The sequence below is a fragment of the Macaca fascicularis genome, chromosome 6 (genome assembly GCF_037993035.2).
Source record: "Macaca fascicularis isolate 582-1 chromosome 6, T2T-MFA8v1.1".
Classification (NCBI taxonomy): Eukaryota; Metazoa; Chordata; class Mammalia; order Primates; family Cercopithecidae; genus Macaca; species Macaca fascicularis.
This window is the reverse complement of record NC_088380.1, coordinates 103,324,059-103,348,063: the sequence shown is the minus strand read 5'-3', so window position 1 is coordinate 103,348,063 and position 24,005 is coordinate 103,324,059. Positions and strand designations below refer to the sequence as shown.

General features: G+C 56.6%; 2 protein-coding genes across 8 annotated transcripts in view; both read right to left on the bottom strand.

Annotated features, from left to right (window-relative positions):
• Positions 1-12,993: 12,993 nt before the first annotated feature.
• Positions 12,994-18,532, bottom strand: LOC141406874 (SH3 domain and tetratricopeptide repeat-containing protein 1-like). Of its 2 annotated transcripts, XM_065546573.2 has the most exons (4): positions 18,227-18,532; positions 17,365-17,521; positions 16,207-16,403; positions 12,994-13,393 (listed from the first exon to the last, which is right to left on the bottom strand). In XM_065546573.2, exons 1-3 carry the CDS (start codon positions 18,398-18,400, stop codon positions 16,300-16,302), a joined length of 435 nt encoding a protein of 144 aa, XP_065402645.1. In that variant the 5' UTR covers positions 18,401-18,532; the 3' UTR covers positions 12,994-13,393; positions 16,207-16,299. The 2 variants fall into 2 exon arrangements, with proteins under 2 accessions (XP_065402645.1, XP_073850074.1); XM_073993973.1 differs by having other exon boundaries at positions 16,207-17,521; positions 18,227-18,525.
• A 3,964-nt stretch (positions 18,533-22,496) lies between these two features.
• LOC135971385 (SH3 domain and tetratricopeptide repeat-containing protein 1-like) overlaps positions 22,497-24,005 on the bottom strand; it is a 42,587-nt gene continuing 41,078 nt past the window's right edge. For 5 of the 6 annotated variants that reach the window (XM_073993975.1, XM_065546572.2, XM_065546575.2 and 2 more), the window contains 2 exons: positions 23,775-23,955; positions 22,497-22,598 (listed from right to left, as the gene is read on the bottom strand). In XM_073993975.1, coding sequence (XP_073850076.1) covers positions 22,565-22,598; positions 23,775-23,955 — 215 coding nt within the window. In that variant the 3' untranslated portion in view covers positions 22,497-22,564. Of the gene's footprint in view, positions 22,599-23,774; positions 23,956-24,005 lie in introns of those variants that run through there. The other variant, XR_012413981.1, reaches the window with a different exon arrangement.

Here is a 24,005-nt window from a genome sequence, read left to right as displayed (position 1 = left end):
TCATAATAAAGACAGTAAAAATTAATATTGCTTAAAAATGTAAACGATTAGTATTAATAATGAATAGTAATATCACTATTAATAATAAAATAATGATATCGGCAATTAATGTTGTTTAAGTCAATACTAAGAGATGTTGGTAATAAAAAAAGATTAATATTAAGAATTAATAATATTGTTAAATGACATTAATATTAATAATTAATTTTAAATGTGCATAATCCTATATGTGAAATAATTATCCATAATTAATAATGTATCCTATTAATTAAGTGTCATTAATAATTATTAAAATCGATCATTGATGTTTAATAATTAACCATATTATTACTCCTAATACCACAAGGGGTGTACACCTACCTGTGATGTCGTTCCTAATATCCAGGGACAGAGAGCATGATATTAGTTTTAATATCGTAGCTGGTGTACACTCCCGCTGTGACACTGATCCTGATATCTAGGGGGATAGAATATGACATGACTCCCAACATAGCAACGAATGGACAGCCACCTGGTGATATTGCTCCTAATATTCACGGAAGAAGCGTATGATATCACTCCCCATATCGCAGGGAGGGTACAGCTCTTCTGTGATATGGATCCTAGTATCCGGAGGGGGAGAGGATGATAATAATTCCAGTATCGCAGGCTGTGTTCACCCGCCCTGTGATAGTGTTATTAATATCCTGGAAGGGAGAGGATGATATGACTCCCCATAGAGCAGGAAGCGTACACCCAGCCTGGGATATTGTTCCCAATATGCATGGAGGGGAGAGGCTGATATTACTCCCAATGTGGCAGGGGGTGTACATCCACCCTGTGATATTCTTCTTAATATCTCAAAGCCGAGAGTTTCATATTACTCCCAGTATGGCAGACACTGTACACTCCCGCGTGATACCCTTCCTGATATCAGGAAGAGGAGAAGATGGTATTAATCCCCATATCGCAGGAGGTGAACACCCACTTGTGATATCTTTCCTAATTTGCAGGGGGAGAGAGGATCATTTCATTCCCAATATTGCAAAAGATGTACACGCTCACCGCGTGATATTGTCATTAATATACCAAGGCACAGAAGATTATGTTACTCCAAATATCGCAGAAAGTGTACACCCCCCAGTGATGTTGTTCCCATGATCCGGGAGGGAAGAGGATGATATTACTTTCAATGTCGCGAGGGTGTACATGCCACCGGTGATACTGTTCCTAATTTCCACCTGGGAGAGGATGATATTACTCAGATATCTCAGGGGTTATAAACACTCCTTTGATATGGTTCCTAATATCCAGGCGGGAAGTGGATGATATTCCTCCCTACATTGGAGAGGGTGAACACCCGTCTACGATACTGCTCGTAATGTCTACAGGGGGAGATGACATTACTCGCAAAATCTTAAACACGCTGTGTGTCCATCGTGGATCCTAATACACAGGAATAGATATAACACCTCAAGTCGCGGGGAGTGTCTACCCTGACTGTCACATTGTATCCTATACCTAGTGAGGAGAGGATGATTTGGCCACCAATATCCAGGAAGTTAACACGCCCCCTGTGATATGGTTCCTAATATCCACGTTGGCAGAGGATGATAATACTGTCAATATGAAAGGGGTTGTCCAACTCGCCTGAGATATTTTCTCTACTATCCAGAAGAAGAGAGAATGATAATACTCCCAATAGTGCTGGGTGTATCTTCCGCCATGTGACATTGTTCTCAACAGCTAAAGTGAGAGAAGATAATAACATGCATTGTACTGCAGGGGGTGTAAAAAACCAGTGACATTGTCAGGGGTGTGAGCCACCCCCCGCGAGGTGGGGACCAATAGCCACCCCCTCTCCCCCCCTTTGGCTATTGGGAGCCACCTCGCAGGGGGGTGAGCCACCCCCCGCGAGGTGGGGACCAATAGCCACCCCCTCTCCCCCCCTTTGGCTATTGGGAGCCACCTCGCAGGGGGGTGAGCCACCCCCCGCGAGGTGGGGACCAATAGCCACCCCCTCTCCCCCCCTTTGGCTATTGGGAGCCACCTCGCAGGGGGGTGAGCCACCCCCCGCGAGGTGGGGACCAATAGCCACCCCCTCTCCCCCCCTTTGGCTATTGGGAGCCACCTCGCAGGGGGGTGAGCCACCCCCCGCGAGGTGGGGACCAATAGCCACCCCCTCTCCCCCCCTTTGGCTATTGGGAGCCACCTCGCAGGGGGGTGAGCCACCCCCCGCGAGGTGGGGACCAATAGCCACCCCCTGTCCCCCCCTTTGGCTATTGGGAGCCACCTCGCAGGGGGGTGAGCCACCCCCCGCGAGGTGGGGACCAATAGCCACCCCCTGTCCCCCCCTTTGGCTATTGGGAGCCACCTCGCAGGGGGGTGAGCCACCCCCCGCGAGGTGGGGACCAATAGCCACCCCCTGTCCCCCCCTTTGGCTATTGGGAGCCACCTCGCAGGGGGGTGAGCCACCCCCCGCGAGGTGGGGACCAATAGCCACCCCCTGTCCCCCCCTTTGGCTATTGGGAGCCACCTCGCAGGGGGGTGAGCCACCCCCCGCGAGGTGGGGACCAATAGCCACCCCCTGTGCCCCCCTTTGGCTATTGGGAGCCACCTCGCAGGGGGGTGAGCCACCCCCCGCGAGGTGGGGACCAATAGCCACCCCCTGTGCCCCCCTTTGGCTATTGGGAGCCACCTCGCAGGGGGGTGAGCCACCCCCCGCGAGGTGGGGACCAATAGCCACCCCCTGTGCCCCCCTTTGGCTATTGGGAGCCACCTCGCAGGGGGGTGAGCCACCCCCCGCGAGGTGGGGACCAATAGCCACCCCCTGTGCCCCCCTTTGGCTATTGGGAGCCACCTCGCAGGGGGGTGAGCCACCCCCCGCGAGGTGGGGACCAATAGCCACCCCCTGTGCCCCCCTTTGGCTATTGGGAGCCACCTCGCAGGGGGGTGAGCCACCCCCCGCGAGGTGGGGACCAATAGCCACCCCCTGTGCCCCCCTTTGGCTATTGGGAGCCACCTCGCAGGGGGGTGAGCCACCCCCCGCGAGGTGGGGACCAATAGCCACCCCCTGTGCCCCCCTTTGGCTATTGGGAGCCACCTCGCAGGGGGGTGAGCCACCCCCCGCGAGGTGGGGACCAATAGCCACCCCCTGTGCCCCCCTTTGGCTATTGGGAGCCACCTCGCAGGGGGGTGAGCCACCCCCCGCGAGGTGGGGACCAATAGCCACCCCCTGTGCCCCCCTTTGGCTATTGGGAGCCACCTCGCAGGGGGGTGAGCCACCCCCCGCGAGGTGGGGACCAATAGCCACCCCCTGTCCCCCCCTTTGGCTATTGGGAGCCACCTCGCAGGGGGGTGAGCCACCCCCCGCGAGGTGGGGACCAATAGCCACCCCCTGTCCCCCCCTTTGGCTATTGGGAGCCACCTCGCAGGGGGGTGAGCCACCCCCCGCGAGGTGGGGACCAATAGCCACCCCCTGTCCCCCCCTTTGGCTATTGGGAGCCACCTCGCAGGGGGGTGAGCCACCCCCCGCGAGGTGGGGACCAATAGCCACCCCCTGTCCCCCCCTTTGGCTATTGGGAGCCACCTCGCAGGGGGGTGAGCCACCCCCCGCGAGGTGGGGACCAATAGCCACCCCCTGTCCCCCCCTTTGGCTATTGGGAGCCACCTCGCAGGGGGGTGAGCCACCCCCCGCGAGGTGGGGACCAATAGCCACCCCCTGTCCCCCCCTTTGGCTATTGGGAGCCACCTCGCAGGGGGGTGAGCCACCCCCCGCGAGGTGGGGACCAATAGCCACCCCCTGTCCCCCCCTTTGGCTATTGGGAGCCACCTCGCAGGGGGGTGAGCCACCCCCCGCGAGGTGGGGACCAATAGCCACCCCCTGTCCCCCCCTTTGGCTATTGGGAGCCACCTCGCAGGGGGGTGAGCCACCCCCCGCGAGGTGGGGACCAATAGCCACCCCCTGTCCCCCCCTTTGGCTATTGGGAGCCACCTCGCAGGGGGGTGAGCCACCCCCCGCGAGGTGGGGACCAATAGCCACCCCCTGTCCCCCCCTTTGGCTATTGGGAGCCACCTCGCAGGGGGGTGAGCCACCCCCCGCGAGGTGGGGACCAATAGCCACCCCCTGTCCCCCCCTTTGGCTATTGGGAGCCACCTCGCAGGGGGGTGAGCCACCCCCCGCGAGGTGGGGACCAATAGCCACCCCCTGTCCCCCCCCTTGGCTATTGGGAGCCACCTCGCAGGGGGGTGAGCCACCCCCCGCGAGGTGGGGACCAATAGCCACCCCCTCTCCCCCCCCTTGGCTATTGGGAGCCACCTCGCAGGGGGGTGAGCCACCCCCCGCGAGGTGGGGACCAATAGCCACCCCCTCTCCCCCCCCTTGGCTATTGGGAGCCACCTCGCAGGGGGGTGAGCCACCCCCCGCGAGGTGGGGACCAATAGCCACCCCCTCTCCCCCCCCTTGGCTATTGGGAGCCACCTCGCAGGGGGGTGAGCCACCCCCCGCGAGGTGGGGACCAATAGCCACCCCCTCTCCCCCCCCTTGGCTATTGGGAGCCACCTCGCAGGGGGGTGAGCCACCCCCCGCGAGGTGGGGACCAATAGCCACCCCCTCTCCCCCCCCTTGGCTATTGGGAGCCACCTCGCAGGGGGGTGAGCCACCCCCCGCGAGGTGGGGACCAATAGCCACCCCCTCTCCCCCCCCTTGGCTATTGGGAGCCACCTCGCAGGGGGGTGAGCCACCCCCCGCGAGGTGGGGACCAATAGCCACCCCCTCTCCCCCCCCTTGGCTATTGGGAGCCACCTCGCAGGGGGGTGAGCCACCCCCCGCGAGGTGGGGACCAATAGCCACCCCCTCTCCCCCCCCTTGGCTATTGGGAGCCACCTCGCAGGGGGGTGAGCCACCCCCCGCGAGGTGGGGACCAAGAGCCACCCCCTCTCCCCCCCCTTGGCTATTGGGAGCCACCTCGCAGGGGGGTGAGCCACCCCCCGCGAGGTGGGGACCAAGAGCCACCCCCTCTCCCCCCCCTTGGCTATTGGGAGCCACCTCGCAGGGGGGTGAGCCACCCCCCGCGAGGTGGGGACCAAGAGCCACCCCCTCTCCCCCCCCTTGGCTATTGGGAGCCACCTCGCAGGGGGGTGAGCCACCCCCCGCGAGGTGGGGACCAAGAGCCACCCCCTCTCCCCCCCCTTGGCTATTGGGAGCCACCTCGCAGGGGGGTGAGCCACCCCCCGCGAGGTGGGGACCAAGAGCCACCCCCTCTCCCCCCCCTTGGCTATTGGGAGCCACCTCGCAGGGGGGTGAGCCACCCCCCGCGAGGTGGGGACCAAGAGCCACCCCCTCTTCCCCCCCTTGGCTATTGGGAGCCACCTCGCAGGGGGGTGAGCCACCCCCCGCGAGGTGGGGACCAAGAGCCACCCCCTCTCCCCCCCCTTGGCTATTGGGAGCCACCTCGCAGGGGGGTGAGCCACCCCCCGCGAGGTGGGGACCAAGAGCCACCCCCTCTCCCCCCCCTTGGCTATTGGGAGCCACCTCGCAGGGGGGTGAGCCACCCCCCGCGAGGTGGGGACCAAGAGCCACCCCCTCTCCCCCCCCTTGGCTATTGGGAGCCACCTCGCAGGGGGGTGAGCCACCCCCCGCGAGGTGGGGACCAAGAGCCACCCCCTCTCCCCCCCCTTGGCTATTGGGAGCCACCTCGCAGGGGGGTGAGCCACCCCCCGCGAGGTGGGGACCAAGAGCCACCCCCTCTCCCCCCCCTTGGCTATTGGGAGCCACCTCGCAGGGGGGTGAGCCACCCCCCGCGAGGTGGGGACCAAGAGCCACCCCCTCTCCCCCCCCTTGGCTATTGGGAGCCACCTCGCAGGGGGGTGAGCCACCCCCCGCGAGGTGGGGACCAAGAGCCACCCCCTCTCCCCCCCCTTGGCTATTGGGAGCCACCTCGCAGGGGGGTGAGCCACCCCCCGCGAGGTGGGGACCAAGAGCCACCCCCTCTCCCCCCCCTTGGCTATTGGGAGCCACCTCGCAGGGGGGTGAGCCACCCCCCGCGAGGTGGGGACCAAGAGCCACCCCCTCTCCCCCCCCTTGGCTATTGGGAGCCACCTCGCAGGGGGGTGAGCCACCCCCCGCGAGGTGGGGACCAAGAGCCACCCCCTCTCCCCCCCCTTGGCTATTGGGAGCCACCTCGCAGGGGGGTGAGCCACCCCCCGCGAGGTGGGGACCAAGAGCCACCCCCTCTCCCCCCCCTTGGCTATTGGGAGCCACCTCGCAGGGGGGTGAGCCACCCCCCGCGAGGTGGGGACCAAGAGCCACCCCCTCTCCCCCCCCTTGGCTATTGGGAGCCACCTCGCAGGGGGGTGAGCCACCCCCCGCGAGGTGGGGACCAAGAGCCACCCCCTCTCCCCCCCCTTGGCTATTGGGAGCCACCTCGCAGGGGGGTGAGCCACCCCCCGCGAGGTGGGGACCAAGAGCCACCCCCTCTCCCCCCCCTTGGCTATTGGGAGCCACCTCGCAGGGGGGTGAGCCACCCCCCGCGAGGTGGGGACCAAGAGCCACCCCCTCTCCCCCCCCTTGGCTATTGGGAGCCACCTCGCAGGGGGGTGAGCCACCCCCCGCGAGGTGGGGACCAAGAGCCACCCCCTCTCCCCCCCCTTGGCTATTGGGAGCCACCTCGCAGGGGGGTGAGCCACCCCCCGCGAGGTGGGGACCAAGAGCCACCCCCTCTCCCCCCCCTTGGCTATTGGGAGCCACCTCGCAGGGGGGTGAGCCACCCCCCGCGAGGTGGGGACCAAGAGCCACCCCCTCTCCCCCCCCTTGGCTATTGGGAGCCACCTCGCAGGGGGGTGAGCCACCCCCCGCGAGGTGGGGACCAAGAGCCACCCCCTCTCCCCCCCCTTGGCTATTGGGAGCCACCTCGCAGGGGGGTGAGCCACCCCCCGCGAGGTGGGGACCAAGAGCCACCCCCTCTCCCCCCCCTTGGCTATTGGGAGCCACCTCGCAGGGGGGTGAGCCACCCCCCGCGAGGTGGGGACCAAGAGCCACCCCCTCTCCCCCCCCTTGGCTATTGGGAGCCACCTCGCAGGGGGGTGAGCCACCCCCCGCGAGGTGGGGACCAAGAGCCACCCCCTCTCCCCCCCCTTGGCTATTGGGAGCCACCTCGCAGGGGGGTGAGCCACCCCCCGCGAGGTGGGGACCAAGAGCCACCCCCTCTCCCCCCCCTTGGCTATTGGGAGCCACCTCGCAGGGGGGTGAGCCACCCCCCGCGAGGTGGGGACCAATAGCCACCCCCTCTCCCCCCCTTGGCTATTGGGAGCCACCTCGCAGGGGGGTGAGCCACCCCCCGCGAGGTGGGGACCAATAGCCACCCCCTCTCCCCCCCTTTGGCTATTGGGAGCCATGGTGGACTCACAGCCTGGTTTCTATATTTTGAGTAGTATCATCTGCCTCTCTGGAAACAATGTACTGTTTCACAGACGGGTGTACACCCTCAGTGTATTGCTCTAGGAGCAATAATATAATTAATTATTATGCATCAATGATCGATTTTAATAATTATCAGTAATACTATCAATTAATAATTTTCTATTAATTACTGATAATTGTTTGAAATAGATTATGATCTACTCCAAGAATTATTGTTTAATATTAATGTCATTTATCAATATTATTATTTCTTAATATTAATTATTAATTTTTTGCCTACATCCCTTAGTATTGATTTAAGTCACATTAGTTGTTGATATCATTATTTTATTATTAATTGTGTTAATATTATTAATTATTAATACCAATCGTTAACATTTTTCACCAGTGTTTATAGTATCTTAATTGTGATTTTAAATATCTGTGATTAATATTAATTTTTATATTTATTAATATTAATAATTAATAATCTTGTTTCTGATATCCTGCCAGGAGAGGATTATATTACTCCCAGTGTCGCAGAAATTGTAAACCCCTCTATGATGTTATTCCTAGTAGCCAGGGGGTAAAGCATGACATTATTGAAACTACCGCAGTGTGTGTACATGCCGTCGGTCAGCTTTTTCCTTCTATCCAGGGTGGGAGAGGTTTATATGACTCCCAATATCACCGTGGGCGTGGACCGCCACCGTGTTATTTTCCCTGACATCCAAATGTGGAGAGGGTGATGTTTCTTCCGATTTCGCTTGGGTTGTACACCACCCCTGTTATATGATTCCTACTATCCAGCTGGCGAGAGGATGATATCAGTCTCAATATTGCAGGAGGTGTACACTCCTTGGTGATATTGTTCCTAATATCCAGGGACGGAGAGGATGATATCACTCCCATTAAAGCAGGGGGTGTACACCTCTTCTGTGACATTGTTCCTAATAGCCAGCCAGGGAGAGGAAGATATTACCGCCAATATCGCAGGGGTGTACACCCCCTTATGATATTGTTCCTTATATCCTGGGAGAGAGACGATGATACTAGTGGCAATGTCGCAGGGGTTGTACACACCCACTGTGCTATTGTTCCGAATAACACGATATGACTCCCAATATCACAGGGGGGAGGTACCTCCTCCTGTGATATTGTTTCTTATATTCAGGGGGAGAGGATGATATGACTCCCAATATCACAGGGGTTGTACACACCTCCTGCAATATTGTTCCTAATATCCCGAAGGGGAGAGCATAATATTACTCTCAATATCTCAGGGGGTGTACACCTCCTTTGTAATATTTTTCTTCATATCCATGATAGGAGAGGATGATAAGACTCCCAGTATGGCAAGAAGTGTACAGCCGGCCGTGATATAGTTCCTTACATCCAGGTAGGGAGAGGATGTTGTTACTGCCCATATCGTACAAAGTGTAAAACCCCTTCGATATTTTGCCTACAATCCTGAGGGGAGAGGATGATATTACTCCCAAAATCGAAGAAGGTGTACACCCCCCTGGGACACTGCACCCAATATTCACGTTGGGAGACGATGACAATATGCCCAATATCGCAGGGGATGTACACCCACCCTAGGATATTGTTCCTATATCGAGTGTGGGAGAAGACGCTATTACTCCCAATAACGGAGGGGCTGTGGCTGTACACCCCTCCTGTGATATTGTTCTTTATATCCTAGGGAAAAGAGGATGATATTACACCCAATACCGCAGGGGGTGTACACCCACTCAGTGATGTTGTTCTTAATGTACTCCACCTCCCACCACCAGGGATATCGTTCCTAATATCCAGGGGAAGAGAGGATAACATTATGCCCAATATTGCTGGGGAGTATACACAACCTCTGTGATGTTGTTCCTAGGATCCAAAGGTAGAGACGATGATATTACTGGCCATATTGCAGGGGGTGTACACCCTTCTGTGATATCGTTTTTGACATTCAGTTGGGGGAGACGATCACATTAATCCCAATATCGCAGAAGGTGTACAGACCCCTGTGATGTGGTTCCTAATGTACAGGGGAAAGAGAAGAATATTATTCTCAATATCGCAGGGTGTGTAACCACCCTGTCCCCTGTATATTGTCCCTAATATGCAGAGGGGTGGAGGCTGACAGTACTCCCAATATCCCAGAAGGTGCACACACACCTGTGATATAGTTTCTAATATCCAGCGGGAAAGAGGCTGATTTTACTTTCGATATCACAGTGGGTGTACACCGCCCCCAACCCCGGGGTATCGTTCCTAATATCCAGGCGGGAAGAAGATGACATTGCTGACAATATCGAAGGGGGTGGACAACTCTTCTGTGATATGGTTCCTGATATCCAGGGGGTGAGTGGATGATGTGTACACCCCGCCTGTGATATGAATCCTAAAACCTAGAAGAAGAGAGAATGACATTGCTTCCAAAAACACACGGGGTGTACACACCCCGGTGTGATATTGTTCCTCATAACTTCTAGGGGAGAGCGTGATATTACTTCCAATATGACAGTGGCTTGACACCCAGTCTGTGATATTGGTTCTGCACACCAACTCTGTGCCCCTCTTTTCCATGCGTTCTCTCCTCACTGTTGGAACCTCGGGGGAGGCTTTATCTCTGGTTACAGATGAAGAGACGAGGGGTCTGAGAGGTTAAGCAAGTTTGTTACTGGAAAGGGGTCCCGATCCAGACTCCAAGAGAGGTTTCTTGGATCTCACAGAAGAAAGAATTCGGGGCGAGTCCATCAAGTGAAAGCAACTTTATGAGGAAAGAAAAGGAATAAAAGAATGGCTACTCTGGCCGGGCGCAGCGGCTCACTCCTGTAATCCTAGAACTTTGGGATGCCGAGGCAGGTGGATCACCTGAGGTGAGAAGTTCGAGACCAGCCTGGTCCAACATGGCAAAACCCTGTCTCCACTAAAATACAAAACATTAACGGTGTGGTGGCAGGTGCCTGTAATCCCAGCTACTAGGAAGGCTGAGGCAGGAGAATCGCTTAACCCAGGAGGCGGAGGTTGTAGTGAGCCAAGATCATGCCATTGCATTCTAGTTCGGCCAACAGAGCAAGACTCCATCTCAAAAAAAAAAAAAAGAAAAAAAAAGAATGGCTGCTCCACAGGCAGAGTGGCCTCAAAAGCTGCTGGTTGCCCATTTTCATGGTTATTTCTTGATCATACGCTAAACAAGGGTTGGACGATTCATGAGTGTTCCAGGAAAGGGGTGGGCAATTCCCAGAACTGAGAGTTTCTGCCTTCCCTTCTGAGACCGTGTAGGGTAACCTCCAGATGTTGCCATGGCATCTGTAAACTGTCGTGGCGCTGGTGGGAGTGTCTTGTAGCAGTTAAGGCATTATAATTAGCACATAATGAGCTGTGAGGGCAATCAGAGGTCACTCTCGTGGCCATCTTGGGTTTGGGGCTTTGGCCAACTTCTTTATTGCAACCTGCTTTATCAGCAAGGTCTTTATGACCTGTATCTTGTGGGGACCTCCTATCTCATCCTGTGACGAAGAATGCCTAGCCTACTGGGAATGCGGCCCAGCAGGTCTCAGCCTCCCTTTACCCAGCCCCCATTCAAGATGGAGTCGCTCTGGTTCACGTGCCTCTGACAAGCTGGCCTGGGTTGAGTGTCCCCTAGTGTGTGGTTGTTGGAGCTGTTCCTAGGAGTAAGCGGGATTGTCAGTAGGAAACAGGCCTCGGTTAGCCCTGGGGCTGGCACTCTGCCCCAGTATGTCGGTCTCATTTTAGTGGTGACAAAACTGGGGCTCAGAGACATCAACTCCCTCACCCCGAACCCCCAGACTGTGCGTGGTGGGCTGGGGTTTGAATGTGGGGCTTGAAGACCCATCATCTCCTCTGGTCCCCCAGTCTCTGCTGTCCAGGAGAAACAGGATCCCAGGATCCAGGCCCCTCATGGCACCAGCCAGGGTGGGTGGAGATGGGAAGGCACAGTTCCAAAGCCCCCCGGATTCTGAGGCAGTTCGGGGGCCGAGAGCAACCCGGACCTGCGACCCCACCCCGAGAAGAATGGCTGCAGGCCCGGCCCAGCGGGCAGGAGGTCTGTGTCCTCAGTCAACGTGACGGCGCTTCCCGCTCCTCCAGCCAGGCCGTGCCGTCTTCACGTTTCCAGTCATGCGGCCTCCTCTCCAATTCCCAAGCCCAACCCACAGAGACAGCGATCTGGGGTCAACGTGAGGTTTGTCAGCAGCTCTGAGCTGCTGCTTCCCGCCAGCCCCGCGGCCCGTTCTGGAAAGCTCTCTGCTGTCCCCTGGTGGGGAGGCTCGGGGCAGGGCTCTGGTTGCAAGCATGGGGTCCCAGAACCTCCTGGCTCTGTCACCTCTGCTGGGTGGCAAACCAACCCAGGACTGAACCAGTGACACCTGTGGCGCTCCCAGAACCTCCTGGCTCTGTCACCTCTGCTCGGTGGAACACCAACCCAGGACTGAAGCAGCAGATGGGTGCCTGATTCCTTATTATCAGAGCTCCGCCCACTGGCAAGTCCCTCTCTGGGCCTCAGTTTCCCCTTCCATTAAACAAGGGGCTTGGGGGATACAAAGGAGAGGTAACAGCTTAGTGAGGATGGGAGGTTTCTTCTGGGGAGATGAATACATTTATGAAACTTGATGGCGTGAGTGGTTGCACAGGACTGTGAATGCACAAATGCCACATTATTTGCGTTGAAATAGTTCATTGCATGCGATGTGAAAGTTACCTCATTTAAAGTGTTTAAAAGAGCGGCCTGGGAGAGTGCAGTGTATGTGAGAATCACGTGGGACACCCACAGTCTCTAACCTCGGTTTCCTTGCCGTAAACTGGCAGAGACCGTGTGAGCTGTGTTCCTTGGGCCCAGAGATTCCAAGAAGGAAAACCTGGGTTTCCAGGGACTGGGATGAGGGCCGGAGGCTGGAAGGGGAGGGGTATGTGGGGACGGCTGGGGGGCAGCCCAGATAAGGCTTTCAATACTGGGTAGCAGCATCTACACAGGCAGAGATCCCCGCATCTCACTTCCCGCAGGGCTGACCGGTGGTCAGAGGTGGGACTGGCCAGGCCCGGCCCAACCAAGCCTAGGAGCAGAGGACACTGAGTGAGGGATCCCTGGGGCCACCCTCACTGGCTTGTGGCTCTCCTGACACCACAAGAGAGGTCCAGGAGCTGACCTTGGGTCCTAATGGGGGACATCTTCCTGGCTGCAGGCTGGCAGGGTGGTGTGGTGGTCAGTGTACTGGGCTCTGCATCTCCGCCCCTACCTGCTGTGTGACGGTGGGCCAGACACCTAACCTCTCTGTGCCTCTATTTCTTCAATGGCGAACAGGGACACTAGCAGCCCCCACATCCAGGCACAGTGGCCTGAAGGTTAAAGGCAAGGGCGGCACGAGACCTACAGCAAGAGCTCTGAGCAGGGAGAGCAAGGAGCTGCCCAGAGTTCCACCACCATCTCCCCTCTGGCCGCCGAGGAAACCGAGGCTCATGATGACCTGGCCCAGGTCTGTTGGACTCACAGTTGTTCTCATCCCCAAGATCAGCGGGCTGCCACCAGGGAAGGAGATGGCCCCCAGACACAGCCCAGGAAGCACACAGGGAAGGATGCCCTGGGGACTTCGGTATGTTATTGTAAAAAAAAACCATTTATTGCTATTTGAACCCTGCTTTCATGCCTCCATTTCCCAGAAAATGAGCCACGGGAGACACCAGGAGAGGGAGGAGACCATCCTCCTTGCACAAAACCCACTCCCTCGGATGCTGTCCTCAGCGAGGGTGGCTGGGGGCCAACCAGGGGGCCCACCCGCAGAGTGGCAGAGGAGGCAGGTTGACCCTGTGGACGTTGAGCTCTGTGGCGAAGGTCCTGGCCTTCTGGTAGAAGAAGAGCGACTTCTCACGGTCCAGGAGGAAGTTGTGGGAGATGGTGGCCGGCCGCGTGTAGATCTTCAGCTGTGCCTTCTTGTTGCCCAGGTCCACGGCGGCTGCCAGTGCCAGCTGGTAGTACCTGGCTGCATCAAACGGGTCCTGAAGGGGACAGGTCATGCTCAGCAAAAGGGGGACTCGGAGCCCGTCTTCCCAGAGGCCGTTCCTGTCTCCAGGTCATTCCACATGTCCAGCCAATGCTGGCTCACCCCATGAACCCTGAAGCCTGTGACACTGCTGTGGTCTCAGCTGCAGGAGTTGGGGATGACCCTGACACCCCTGGAAGCCTTCCTGACTGCCCCTACGCCCCACTCACCCCAAGTCTCCTGCCCCAGTGCCACCCTCTCTGCAGGCAGTGGCTGCTTTCCCCATGGGCTGAGGTCAGGGCAGATCCTGCCTGCTCTGAGAGTTCCATGCAGGGCCCGTGGCTCCAAGCCACAGCAGGGGCACAGCGTTGAGTGACCCAGGCTCCCCTCTGGCCCCTGTCCATGCTGACCATTTCCAGGCCCTCCACGGGACAGGCCAGGTACAAAACCATCTCACAGGTGTTCTCTCTGGCAATGTTCCCTGAAATATTGACGGAGTGTGACTCCCCAGACATCCACTCCCATTTTCAATGCATCTTTGGCTCAAATTCACCATCCCTGGGTTGGGATGCCATCTCCCAGACCTCCTCCTTGACCCTCCCATCCCCCACCCGGCTTCTCCCCAGGCGCCTCCTCCACATGGGGTCACCCAAGGGACCTCTCTAAGACCCATGCCTAGCCTGTCCCTCTTTACCATCTCAAGATGACTCCCAGGGCCAAGGACAAAGTCCAAGATGCAGCAGTCCATTCCCCCACTGCCCCGCCCCACACACGGCGCAGGGGCGTGAGAAGGCCCCGAGTCACCGCCACTGCTCATCCAATGCCCCTCGGCCCAGCCGAACACTGGACTCTGTGCTGGGTACGTGGCTGAGCCTAATGTCCTTGCTCCCAGTCTGAGGGACCTGGGAGTGAACACTGACCACACAGGGTGGCCCGGGCTGTGGCAGAGGGAAGCCCAGGAGCCTGTGGGGGGCCCAGGAGGCCCCAGACTCAGCCGGGGGTGGAAGGCAAAGGCTTCCTGAAGGGGTGGGGGCATCCCAACTAAACAGGAAGGAGCCAGCCAATGCATATGTCTCTGCGTGTGCCTGTGCATGTGTCTGTGCATATTTGGGTGCCTGTGTGTCTGTGCGTGTTTGTGTGCCTGTGTGCATGCCTGTGTGTGTGTGCGTGTCTGTGTGTGCGTGTGCCTGTGCCCGTGTGCATTTGCGTGTGCATTTCCATGTGCCTGTAGTGTGTGCAGCAGCTAGTGAGTGGCAGGCTGAGCCAGGACACACCTAATCCTACCTATTCCAGGGCTCGCTCTCACGTGTAGACTAAAGGGGACCCCTTTTTAGAGGCAATCGGCAAAGATGCCCATTTACCCCTGCCTCTCTGCCAGCCTTCCAGGCCCCATGCAGCCCGGCTTTTTCTCCTACTCCTCTGGGCCCTGGGTCCAGAGCCTACTACACAAGGAGGAGGGTGTAGCCTTGGAAAGACAGCCGCCCTTGGGGAATTCCAAGGGGGTCTCCCTGTGGGAAGCTGGCCTGCGCTGACAGCATAGTCACAATGAGGCCCAGAGGGCTGTGCATGGGAAGGAAGACTGTGCATGGGAAGGAGGGCTGTGCATGGGAAGGAGGTGAAGGAGGCCTCTGCCCCTCAACCCCAACCATGGACTTTGGCCTCTCAGGTACTACTTGGCCCTTTCCTTCCTCCTGGGCAGGCGGAGTGGGCGGCAGGCTTGACCAAAACAGAGAAAGGCCTCTTCTGGGAGGCCCGTCCCCCTGGGTCCCAGGTGAGCCCCTGAGCGGTGAGCAGCGTCCCTCTAGGTCTGACACTTGGCACCTCCCTGTCTGGCTGGGACTTGGGAGGCCACAGGGACCACTTCTGACCACCAGGTGTCGTCAGCACTGGGCGGGGGCCTTCCCGGCAGCCCCAGGCCTGCGGTGGGGGATACGGGGCGGGGTCTTAGGGCTGCCCCAGCTCCTCATGTTGTTCTAAGGCCCCCAAGATCTCGGCCGCAGGACTGGAGTGCCCTGGCCCCTCAGCCCATAAGGAGCACTGACGCGGTGCCGGTGCGATGCTGAGGAGGGGCGGTGCCTGCTGGGCAGAGGGGTGGAGACACCCCAGGTCTGAGTCTGACAGTCCCAGCTCTCCACCCCTGCAGGGCTGGGGGCAGAGGGAGCACAGCACCTCCCCTCGAGACAGACCCGACCCAGCAAGGCCTCAGCCTGGCTGGCTGGGGCCCCGCCCCACCGCACCTGCCCTGAGCTGGGGTTTCCCTGTCTGTGAACCCAATGGTAAGACACTGGTCCCACCCCACCCTTCCTGGGTGATGTGAAAATTCAAGGTGTCTCGGAACTCCAGGAAGGAGTTGCTCAGTGCAGGCTGGCACCCTGGGCAGGCTTCCTAGACGAGGCGCCAGGATTTGGGTTGGATCTTGCAACGTTGATTCAATGCGAGGATGATGCCGTCCTCCGAAATGTCCTTCTCCCGACCCTGTTTTCTTTGTTAAATGCAACTTGACACTTGACTGTCAAGAATCAGCTTTGGTGTCATCTCCTCCAGGAGGGCCCCCCGACTGCAATCCTCCTTCTTTATCCAGAGGACACCATTGCCCACTCATGTGTCAGCCTCCCTGGCTGAGACTGAGTTCTTGAGGGTGGGGCCTGGCCAGCTTGGGAGCTGGGTTGTATCTGCTGACCTTGCCGGCTCCTCCAGCCACGTGCAGAGCTCCAGGGAGGCCACTGGGCCATTCCTAAGGAAGGCTGGAACCCAGGCCTCTGGGGTCTGGGTGGAGATCCCACTCCAAGGGGGCCGGGAACACCCCAAGCCCTGCCCCTCCCCACCCACCTTCAGGTCGTAGAAGATGATGTCACCGAGCACCAGGTACACATTCACGTAGTGGAGGGTCTCCTCGTCGAACTCCAGCGGCGAGTTGCAGAGCTACAGGGCCTTGAGGTAGAAGTGCTCCGCCAGCTTGCCATGACCCAGCTGATGGTGCAGGGCGGCCAGCCGGTGGTAGGCCATGCGCTCATTCAGCTGGTCCCCTGGGGTGGAGGCCAAAGGGGCAGGTGTGAGGATGTGGCTCCCTGGGGCAGGGAGGGCACAGGCCCCTCTGGAGCAGGCATGCAGACCCCAGGCAGCACACCTGGCTTGCCTCCAGGCACCTGCGGTCACCTGGGCAGCTCTGGCCAGTCCCTTCTGGGTTCCCAGACTCACTTTCCCATCTGCAAAGCAGAATTAATAAGGCCTGCCCCGTCTACTGTGAGGCTTTGGCAAAGTCGGACTTGGATGGCCCAGCTCTGTGCCTACACATAGCCACCTGCCTATGCTCACTGGTTTTAACCAGGGGAGCCCAAAAGCCATGCAGTCCAGGTGCTCCCAGGCACCCCGGCTCCAGGCAACCCACAGACATAACATCCGACTCCTCCTGGGTGTGTCACAATCGGAGCCCCCTACTTTGGGGAGTCAGCTGCACACCTACTGTGTACTGGGCCACAGGGCACAAGGCGCTGGGGCATGCGGCCTGCCTAGGGTTCCCTGTCTCTGGAGGGGGACAGACGACCCTGGCACAGCACCAGGGGATGCCCGGCCTTAAGGGGCAGACTGTTGGAAGGGGAATTGGGATTTTATCAGCCAGAGAGCTGGGTGGTTGATGAGGGTGGGAAGGGTACAAGAGAAAGGGAATATGCCACTCAGCCTGGCACATACAGGGACCAACGAGATGCCTGGCATGTCTGGAAGGCAGAGGGCACACTGGGCGGCCCTTGTGGTCAGCAGCGGGAACAGGCAGAGGAAACAGAGCTCAGTCAGGCAGGGAGCTCTGCACTGCGTGAGAGACCTTGGGCTGTGCCGCACAGCCGGACGGGGAAGCCAGTTGGGCAGATCTGCCTGCCTGGACAGGAGACCAGGAAAATCCAGCAGCTGTTTCAGCTCCTGCCCTGCAGTCCTGGAGGCTGGGCTCTGGCACAGTGTGGGTCCTGGCAGGGTGGGGCTCAGGGGACTTACCCAGAGTGATGCTGAGTGCTAGGGCCACGTAGGCAAACTCCAAGCACTCCTGGGGATTTTCCAGTGTGGCCAGCAGTGCCACCAGCTTGTTGCACAGCTGTAGCTGCAGCTCCGCCTTGCGGTTGCCTGTAGTCATTGCCAGGGCCAGGACCCGGTCCTACCACACAGGCAGGTGGGGTCAGGTTTCCCGTAGCACCCACCTTGCCCAGCGCCCTCCTCAGAGCTCAAACATGTGCTTGGAGCTTCCCACACCCCAGCTACACCTGCACCTCCACACAGCTCTGTGCTCTGGGATAACACACAGTTCAGACACCCAAGTTGGGGGCTGAAGAGTCACCTGAGGCCCATCCAGCTACACCCGGCAGCCTCAGACCCGTCTCTCCCACCTGGCCACCGGGGGTCTGACTCGGGGGAGCCAGCACTCCTCTCTGCTCTAAAAACACCACATTTATCTGTGCCCAGGACTGAGCCACACCGTGAGCTCAGAGGAAGGGAGAAGCCGTCCCACTTCGGGGTGCATGCAGACCCGGGCCTCCCAGTGACATGCTGTGTGTCCTCTGACATGTCCCTGTGCCTCTCTGAGCCTCAGTTTCCTCATCTGAAAGATGGGGACAGAACTTCCCGCTCATGGTTGCTTGAGATCATCAGGTACAAGGGTAGAGCCATTGTCACATCCAGGCCCCGAGTGTTTGTCCCAGGCAGGGGCACGGTCAATATCATGCCCGGTGAGACCACTTGGAAACTAGCATGTGCATGGGTGGCCCTGCCTCCAGGTGGGAGGCCTCTGCCCTGCCACACCTGTGCCTCAGCCCTCCAGGTGCCCCCCTGAGGCCCACCCACATCAGCCCACAGGCCAGCTCACCCGGTAGAAGGACACAGCTTTCTCCCGCTCCCAGGCCCCACTGAAGAAGATGTCTCCAGCTGCCTCAAACAGCTCCGGCCCCAGGTTGGGGTCGCCTGTGTACAGGACCACATTCTGTGCCACCTGAAAGGAGACAGAAGTTCCCTCAAGACCCACACCTGGTGAGGTGGCCATGCCCACCTTTTCCAGCCTCCTTCCTCTCACACACTACAGGTACACCTGAGCATTTTTCAGACCCTGTGCATTAGGGCTGCCCCCACCACTGGCATGAGGACAATGAACTGATGCACCTGAGTGCCAGGAGATAACTGAGCAGCTGCAGCCCAGGAGCCCGACACCTGTGAATCCTACCACCAGGGCTAGCCCTAGCCCACTCCCCCTGCACTCACACCAGTCTCCGTGGCCCCCAGATTGCTGGGAGCCCATCCCCTGGCTCCTTTCTGCGTTGCCACATCCCTGCCACATCAACAGTGTTTGTGGGTGGGCCTGGTCCCCTCTTGGCCATGAGCTCTTGATCCCTCTCCTCAGCTCAAGGAGGTATACAGCAGGTGCTCAGTAATGAAAGCTTCACCAGGCTCGTGGGCTTCACAATTTGTTCCGGACCACACTGTGTTTGGGAAAGCCTCTGAAAACAGCCACTATGATAGATTCATTTTGTAAGGAGATGTGCCACGTGTTGCTTGGAGCAAGTTCTTCTGTGTGTTAACTGAGTGGTCACATTATTTGAGCATGTGCTGTATTTGAGCAGGTGCTGGGCACTGTGAGGGGCTGCGCCTCTGCCCTCAGGGAGAAGATGCTGGCCACTGGGGGAGGATATGAGGGAACCAGTTGGAGGGAGGAAAAAGGCACACAACAGGTGCTCAGCAGTAGCTTAGGAATGAGTGGATGGATGGATGAATGGATGAGGAGATGTAGACACATGGATGGATGGATGAGTGTGTGGATAGATTAATGCTGGGATGGATGGATGGACGGATGGATGGATGGATGGATGGATGGATGGATGGACGGACGGACGGACGGACGGACGGGTGGGTGGATGGGTGGATGGATGGGTGGATGGGTGGATGGGTGGGTGGATGGGTGGATGGGTGGATGGGTGGATGGGTGGATGGGTGGGTGGGTGGGTGGATGGATGGATGGATGGATGGATGGATGGATGGATGGATGGGTGGAATGATGTGTGTATGTCTGTATGTATGTATGGGTGGGTAGATAATGTATGGATGGGTGGAGGGTAGATGATGTATGTGCATATGGATGGATAGATGGTGGATGAATGTATGGATAAACAAATTGACAGATAGATGAATGGAGGGATGGATTAATAGGTAGATTGGTGGGTGGATGGATGAATGATGGATGGATGGACGAACAGTGAATGGATGGATGGGAGAAAGGATGGATGGAAGGATGGATGGATGGATGAATGGATGGGTGAATGGATGATGGATGGATGGAAGGATGAACAGGTGGATGGATGGATGATGGAAGCATGGATGGATGATGGAAGCATGGATGGATGATGGATGGATGGATGAATGGATAAAAGGATATGTGGATGGATGATGGACGGATGGAAGGATAAACTGGTGATTGGATGGATGATGGAAGGATGAACGGACAGATGGATGGAACAACAGGTGAATGGATGGATAGACGGGTGAATGGATGGATAAAAGGGTGGGTGAATGATGGATGGGTGAATGATGGATGGGTGAATGGACAGATGGATGAATGGACAGATGGATGGATGAATGGACAGATGGATGAATGGACAGATGGATGGATGAATGGACATATGGATGATGGATGGATGGATGGATGGATGGATGGATGGATGGATGGATAATGGATGGATGATGGATGGATGGATGAAGAGATGAATGGATGGATAATGGAAGGATGGATGAATGGATAAATGGATAGATGGATGAATGATGGATGGATGGATGAACAGGAGGTGAGTGGATGGTTGATGGAAGGATGGATGGATGACAGATGGATATATGGATGAATGGATAAATGGATGAATGGATAAATGGATGAATGGATGAATGATGGATGGATGAATGGTGGATGGATGAATGGTAGATGGATGGAAGGATGAACAGGTGGATGGATGGAAGGATGGAAGGATGAACAGGTGAATGGATGGTTGATGGAAGGATGAATGGACGGATGGATGGATGAACAGGTGAATGGATGGATAGACGGGTGAATGGATGGATGATAAATGGATGTATGATAAAAGGATGGATGATAAAAGGATGGATGGATGAATGGACAGATGGATGGATGAATGGACAGATGGATGATGGATGGATGGATGGATGGATGGATGGATGGATGATGGATGGATGAACAGATGAATGGATGGATGATGGAAGGATGGATGGATGAATGGATAAATGGATAGATGGATGAATGATGGATAGATGGATGAACAGGAGGTGAGTGGATGGTTGATGGAAGGATGGATGGATGACAGATGGATATATGGATGAATGGATAAATGGATGAATGGATGAATGGATGAATGATGGATGGATGAATGGTGGATGGATGAATGGTAGATGGATGGAAGGATGAACAGGTGGATGGATGGAAGGATGGAAGGATGAACAGGTGAATGGATGGTTGATGGAAGGATGAATGGACGGATGGATGGATGAACAGGTGAATGGATGGATAGACGGGTGAATGCATGGATGATAAATGGATGTATGATAAAAGGATGGATGATAAAAGGATGGATGGATGAATGGACAGATGGATGGATGATGGCTGGATGGATAAATGGATGGATGGATGGATGATGGATAGATGGAAGGATGAACAGATGAATGGATGGATGATGGAAGGATAGATGATGGAAAGATGGGTGGATGATGGAAGGATGGATGGATGGATGAATGGATAAATGGATGGATGGAAGGATGAACAGGAGGTGAGTGGATGGATGATGGAAGGATAGATGGATGATAGATGGATGGATGGATAAATGGATGAATGGATAAAATGGATGGATGGATGGATGAATGATGGATGGATGGAAGGATGAACAGGTGAATGGATGGATGATGGAAGGATGGATGGATGAATGGACGAACAGGTGGATGGATGGTGGCTGAAAGAATGGATGATAAAAGAATGGATGAATGATGGATGGATGAATGGATGGATGGATGGACGATAGATGGATGAATGGAAGGATGAACAGGTGAATAGATGTATGATAGATGGATGGATGGATGGATGGATGGATGGATGGATGGATGGAAGGAAGGATGAGCAGGCGAGTGGATGAATGATGGAAGGATGGATGGATGATGGATGGATGGAAGAATGAACAGGTGAATGGATGATGGAAGGATGGAAGAATGGACAGAGAGATGGATGAACAGGTCAATGGATGGATGGATGATAAAAGGATGGATGATGAATGAATGGATGGATGGATGGACAGCTGAATGAAAGCATCATGGATGGATGGAAGATGGTTGGATGGATAATGGAAAGATGGATGGAAGGATGGATGGAAGGATGGATGGAAGGATGGACGAACAGGTGAATGGATGGACGAAGAGGTGAACAGAAACATGATGGATGGATGGATGGATAGAAGGATGAACAGTTGGATGGATGATGGAAAGATAGATGGAAGGATGGATGGATGGACGAACAGGTGAATGGATGGATGGACAGGAGAATGGATGGATGATAAAAGGATGGATGGATGATAGATGGATGGATGGACGGAGGGATGGATGGATGGACAGAGGGATGGATGATGGATGGATGGATGGATGGATGCGTGGAAAGACAAACAGGTGAATGGATGGATGATGGAAGGATGGAAGGATGGATGATAGATGGATAGATGGAAGGACCCACAGGTATATGGGAAGATGATGGAAGAATGGATGGATGATGGATGGATGGATGGAAGGATGAGCAGGTAAACAGATAGATGATGGAAGGATGAATGGATGGGTGGATGGACAGGTGAATGGATGGATAGATGGGTGAATAGATGGATGAGAAAAGGATGGATGAATGATGGATGGATGGATGCACAGATGGATGGATGGATGGATGGATGGATGGATGGATGGATGGATGGATGAACAGGTAAATAGATGATGGAAGAATGAATGGATGGGTGGATGGACAGAAAGTGAACAGCACAGGGGTCCTCCTGCATCCCTTGCCACTCACCTGGATGTACAAGTCCACCAGCTCGCTCTGCTGCAGGCTGTAATAGATCTTCCCTGCTTGCAGCCAGGCACGCGCCTCCTTCTCTTTCTTCTGAAGATCAATGAAAATCCCCAGACTTCATTTAGTGTAGTCCAGAGTGGATTTGTAGGCCCTGGAATCAGACACAGGTGTCAGAACAAGGGCTTTCATCCTCCTGGAACCAGTCTGCCTCCTCCTGTGGGTCTGGTGACAGATGAATCTGGAATGTGCGGACTGGGAACGGCCCCCTTGTGTGTGCAGTGTTCTGCCCTTCCCAGGGTGCTGGGAGGGCCAGGGTGAACACACACAGCATGGAAAAGATGAAGGACATCCTTCTGAGGGAATTGGGCATCATGCTGCCCTGTGGCAGGAGGAATGTGCTAGTCCATCTCCCCTGCCTCCCAGACATGGCCTGTGTCTTCTCCAGACGCACCAGGAGCCGTTAGTGTTCAGAGGCTATCTGGGCCGATGGTTCTCAAGGTGTGCAGGTATCACAGTCACCCGGAGGCCTGTCCCTATAGCTTGCTGGCCCTGCCCACAGAGCTTCCGGCTCCACAGGCCTGGGGCAGGCCCTAGAACTCCCACTTGCCACAGGCTCCTAGGTGACATGGATGCTGCTCTGCTGGTCCAGGGACTACACTTTGAGAAGCATGGCTCTAGCACACTGGCCCATTTTCCTTTTGTGAACCTGAGGCCAAGACTGGAGCCAGTCTCCCAGGTCCCCATGGAATCTGGCTCCTTCCCTGCTCTCTCAGTAAGTCTGACACTCCAGGGGGTGTGACTGCAGCAATGTCACTGGGCCCTGTGGGTGGGGTGGCCAGGGCCATGGTTACCCCACCAGGTCAGGATGCTTGGGGGAAGCCGAGTAGGCCACATATGGGATGTGAGACCTTGAAACCCTGCCCCAGGGAAGCAGGTGACACAACTGGCTCTGTCTTCTGTGGGAGAGAAGCCACAGGTGGCTGCTGTGGTCACATTTAAGGGGACAGATGAAGGCCAGGAGTGAAGATTCGGGGCAGTCAGAGGTCAGATGACAAAAGCCACCATAGTAGGAAGAACAGCCCAGAGAGCACGTACTGCCTCTGCTGGGGTGGAGATGACCTTTGACCCAACAAGGGAGGCTCAAGCTGGGACTCACGGGCCAGCAGCAGCCCTGGAACGACCCCAGGCCCACCAGCTCAAAGCATCTGATGCCAAGGAACCAAATGATCAAAAGGAGAGGGGCTGCTGGGGTCCTGGGCCAGCTTTCTTGTGCCCCGCTCCTTGCCCTGCCCATCCCCACCTCCACCACTGCAAAGCCAGCCCTTACCGCTCGGTACCCAGGGACAGGTAGAGCTGACTGATGGTCTCCAGGAGCTGCCCCTCCAGCACCTTGTCGGCCACCTTGCGGGCCAGGGAGAGCTGGAGCTCATGGTAGATGACACGCTGGGCCTCACTGGGCATGACGGTGCCGTAGAAGTAGCACAGCCGCTGGACGGACCGCAGCTGGCCTGGGCAGAAGACAAAATGGAAGACATTAGTCTCCCAGCATCGAAGCGAG

Coding starts and splice junctions, on each gene's coding strand:
- LOC141406874 (XM_073993973.1), bottom strand. CDS start 18,400: ATGGCCACCTCACCAGGTGTGGGTCTTGAGGGAACTTCTGTCTCCTTT. Junction 17,522..18,226: donor AAGCTGTGTCCTTCTACCGG/GTGAGCTGGCCT, acceptor CCTGTGTGGTAG/GACCGGGTCCTGGCCCTGGC.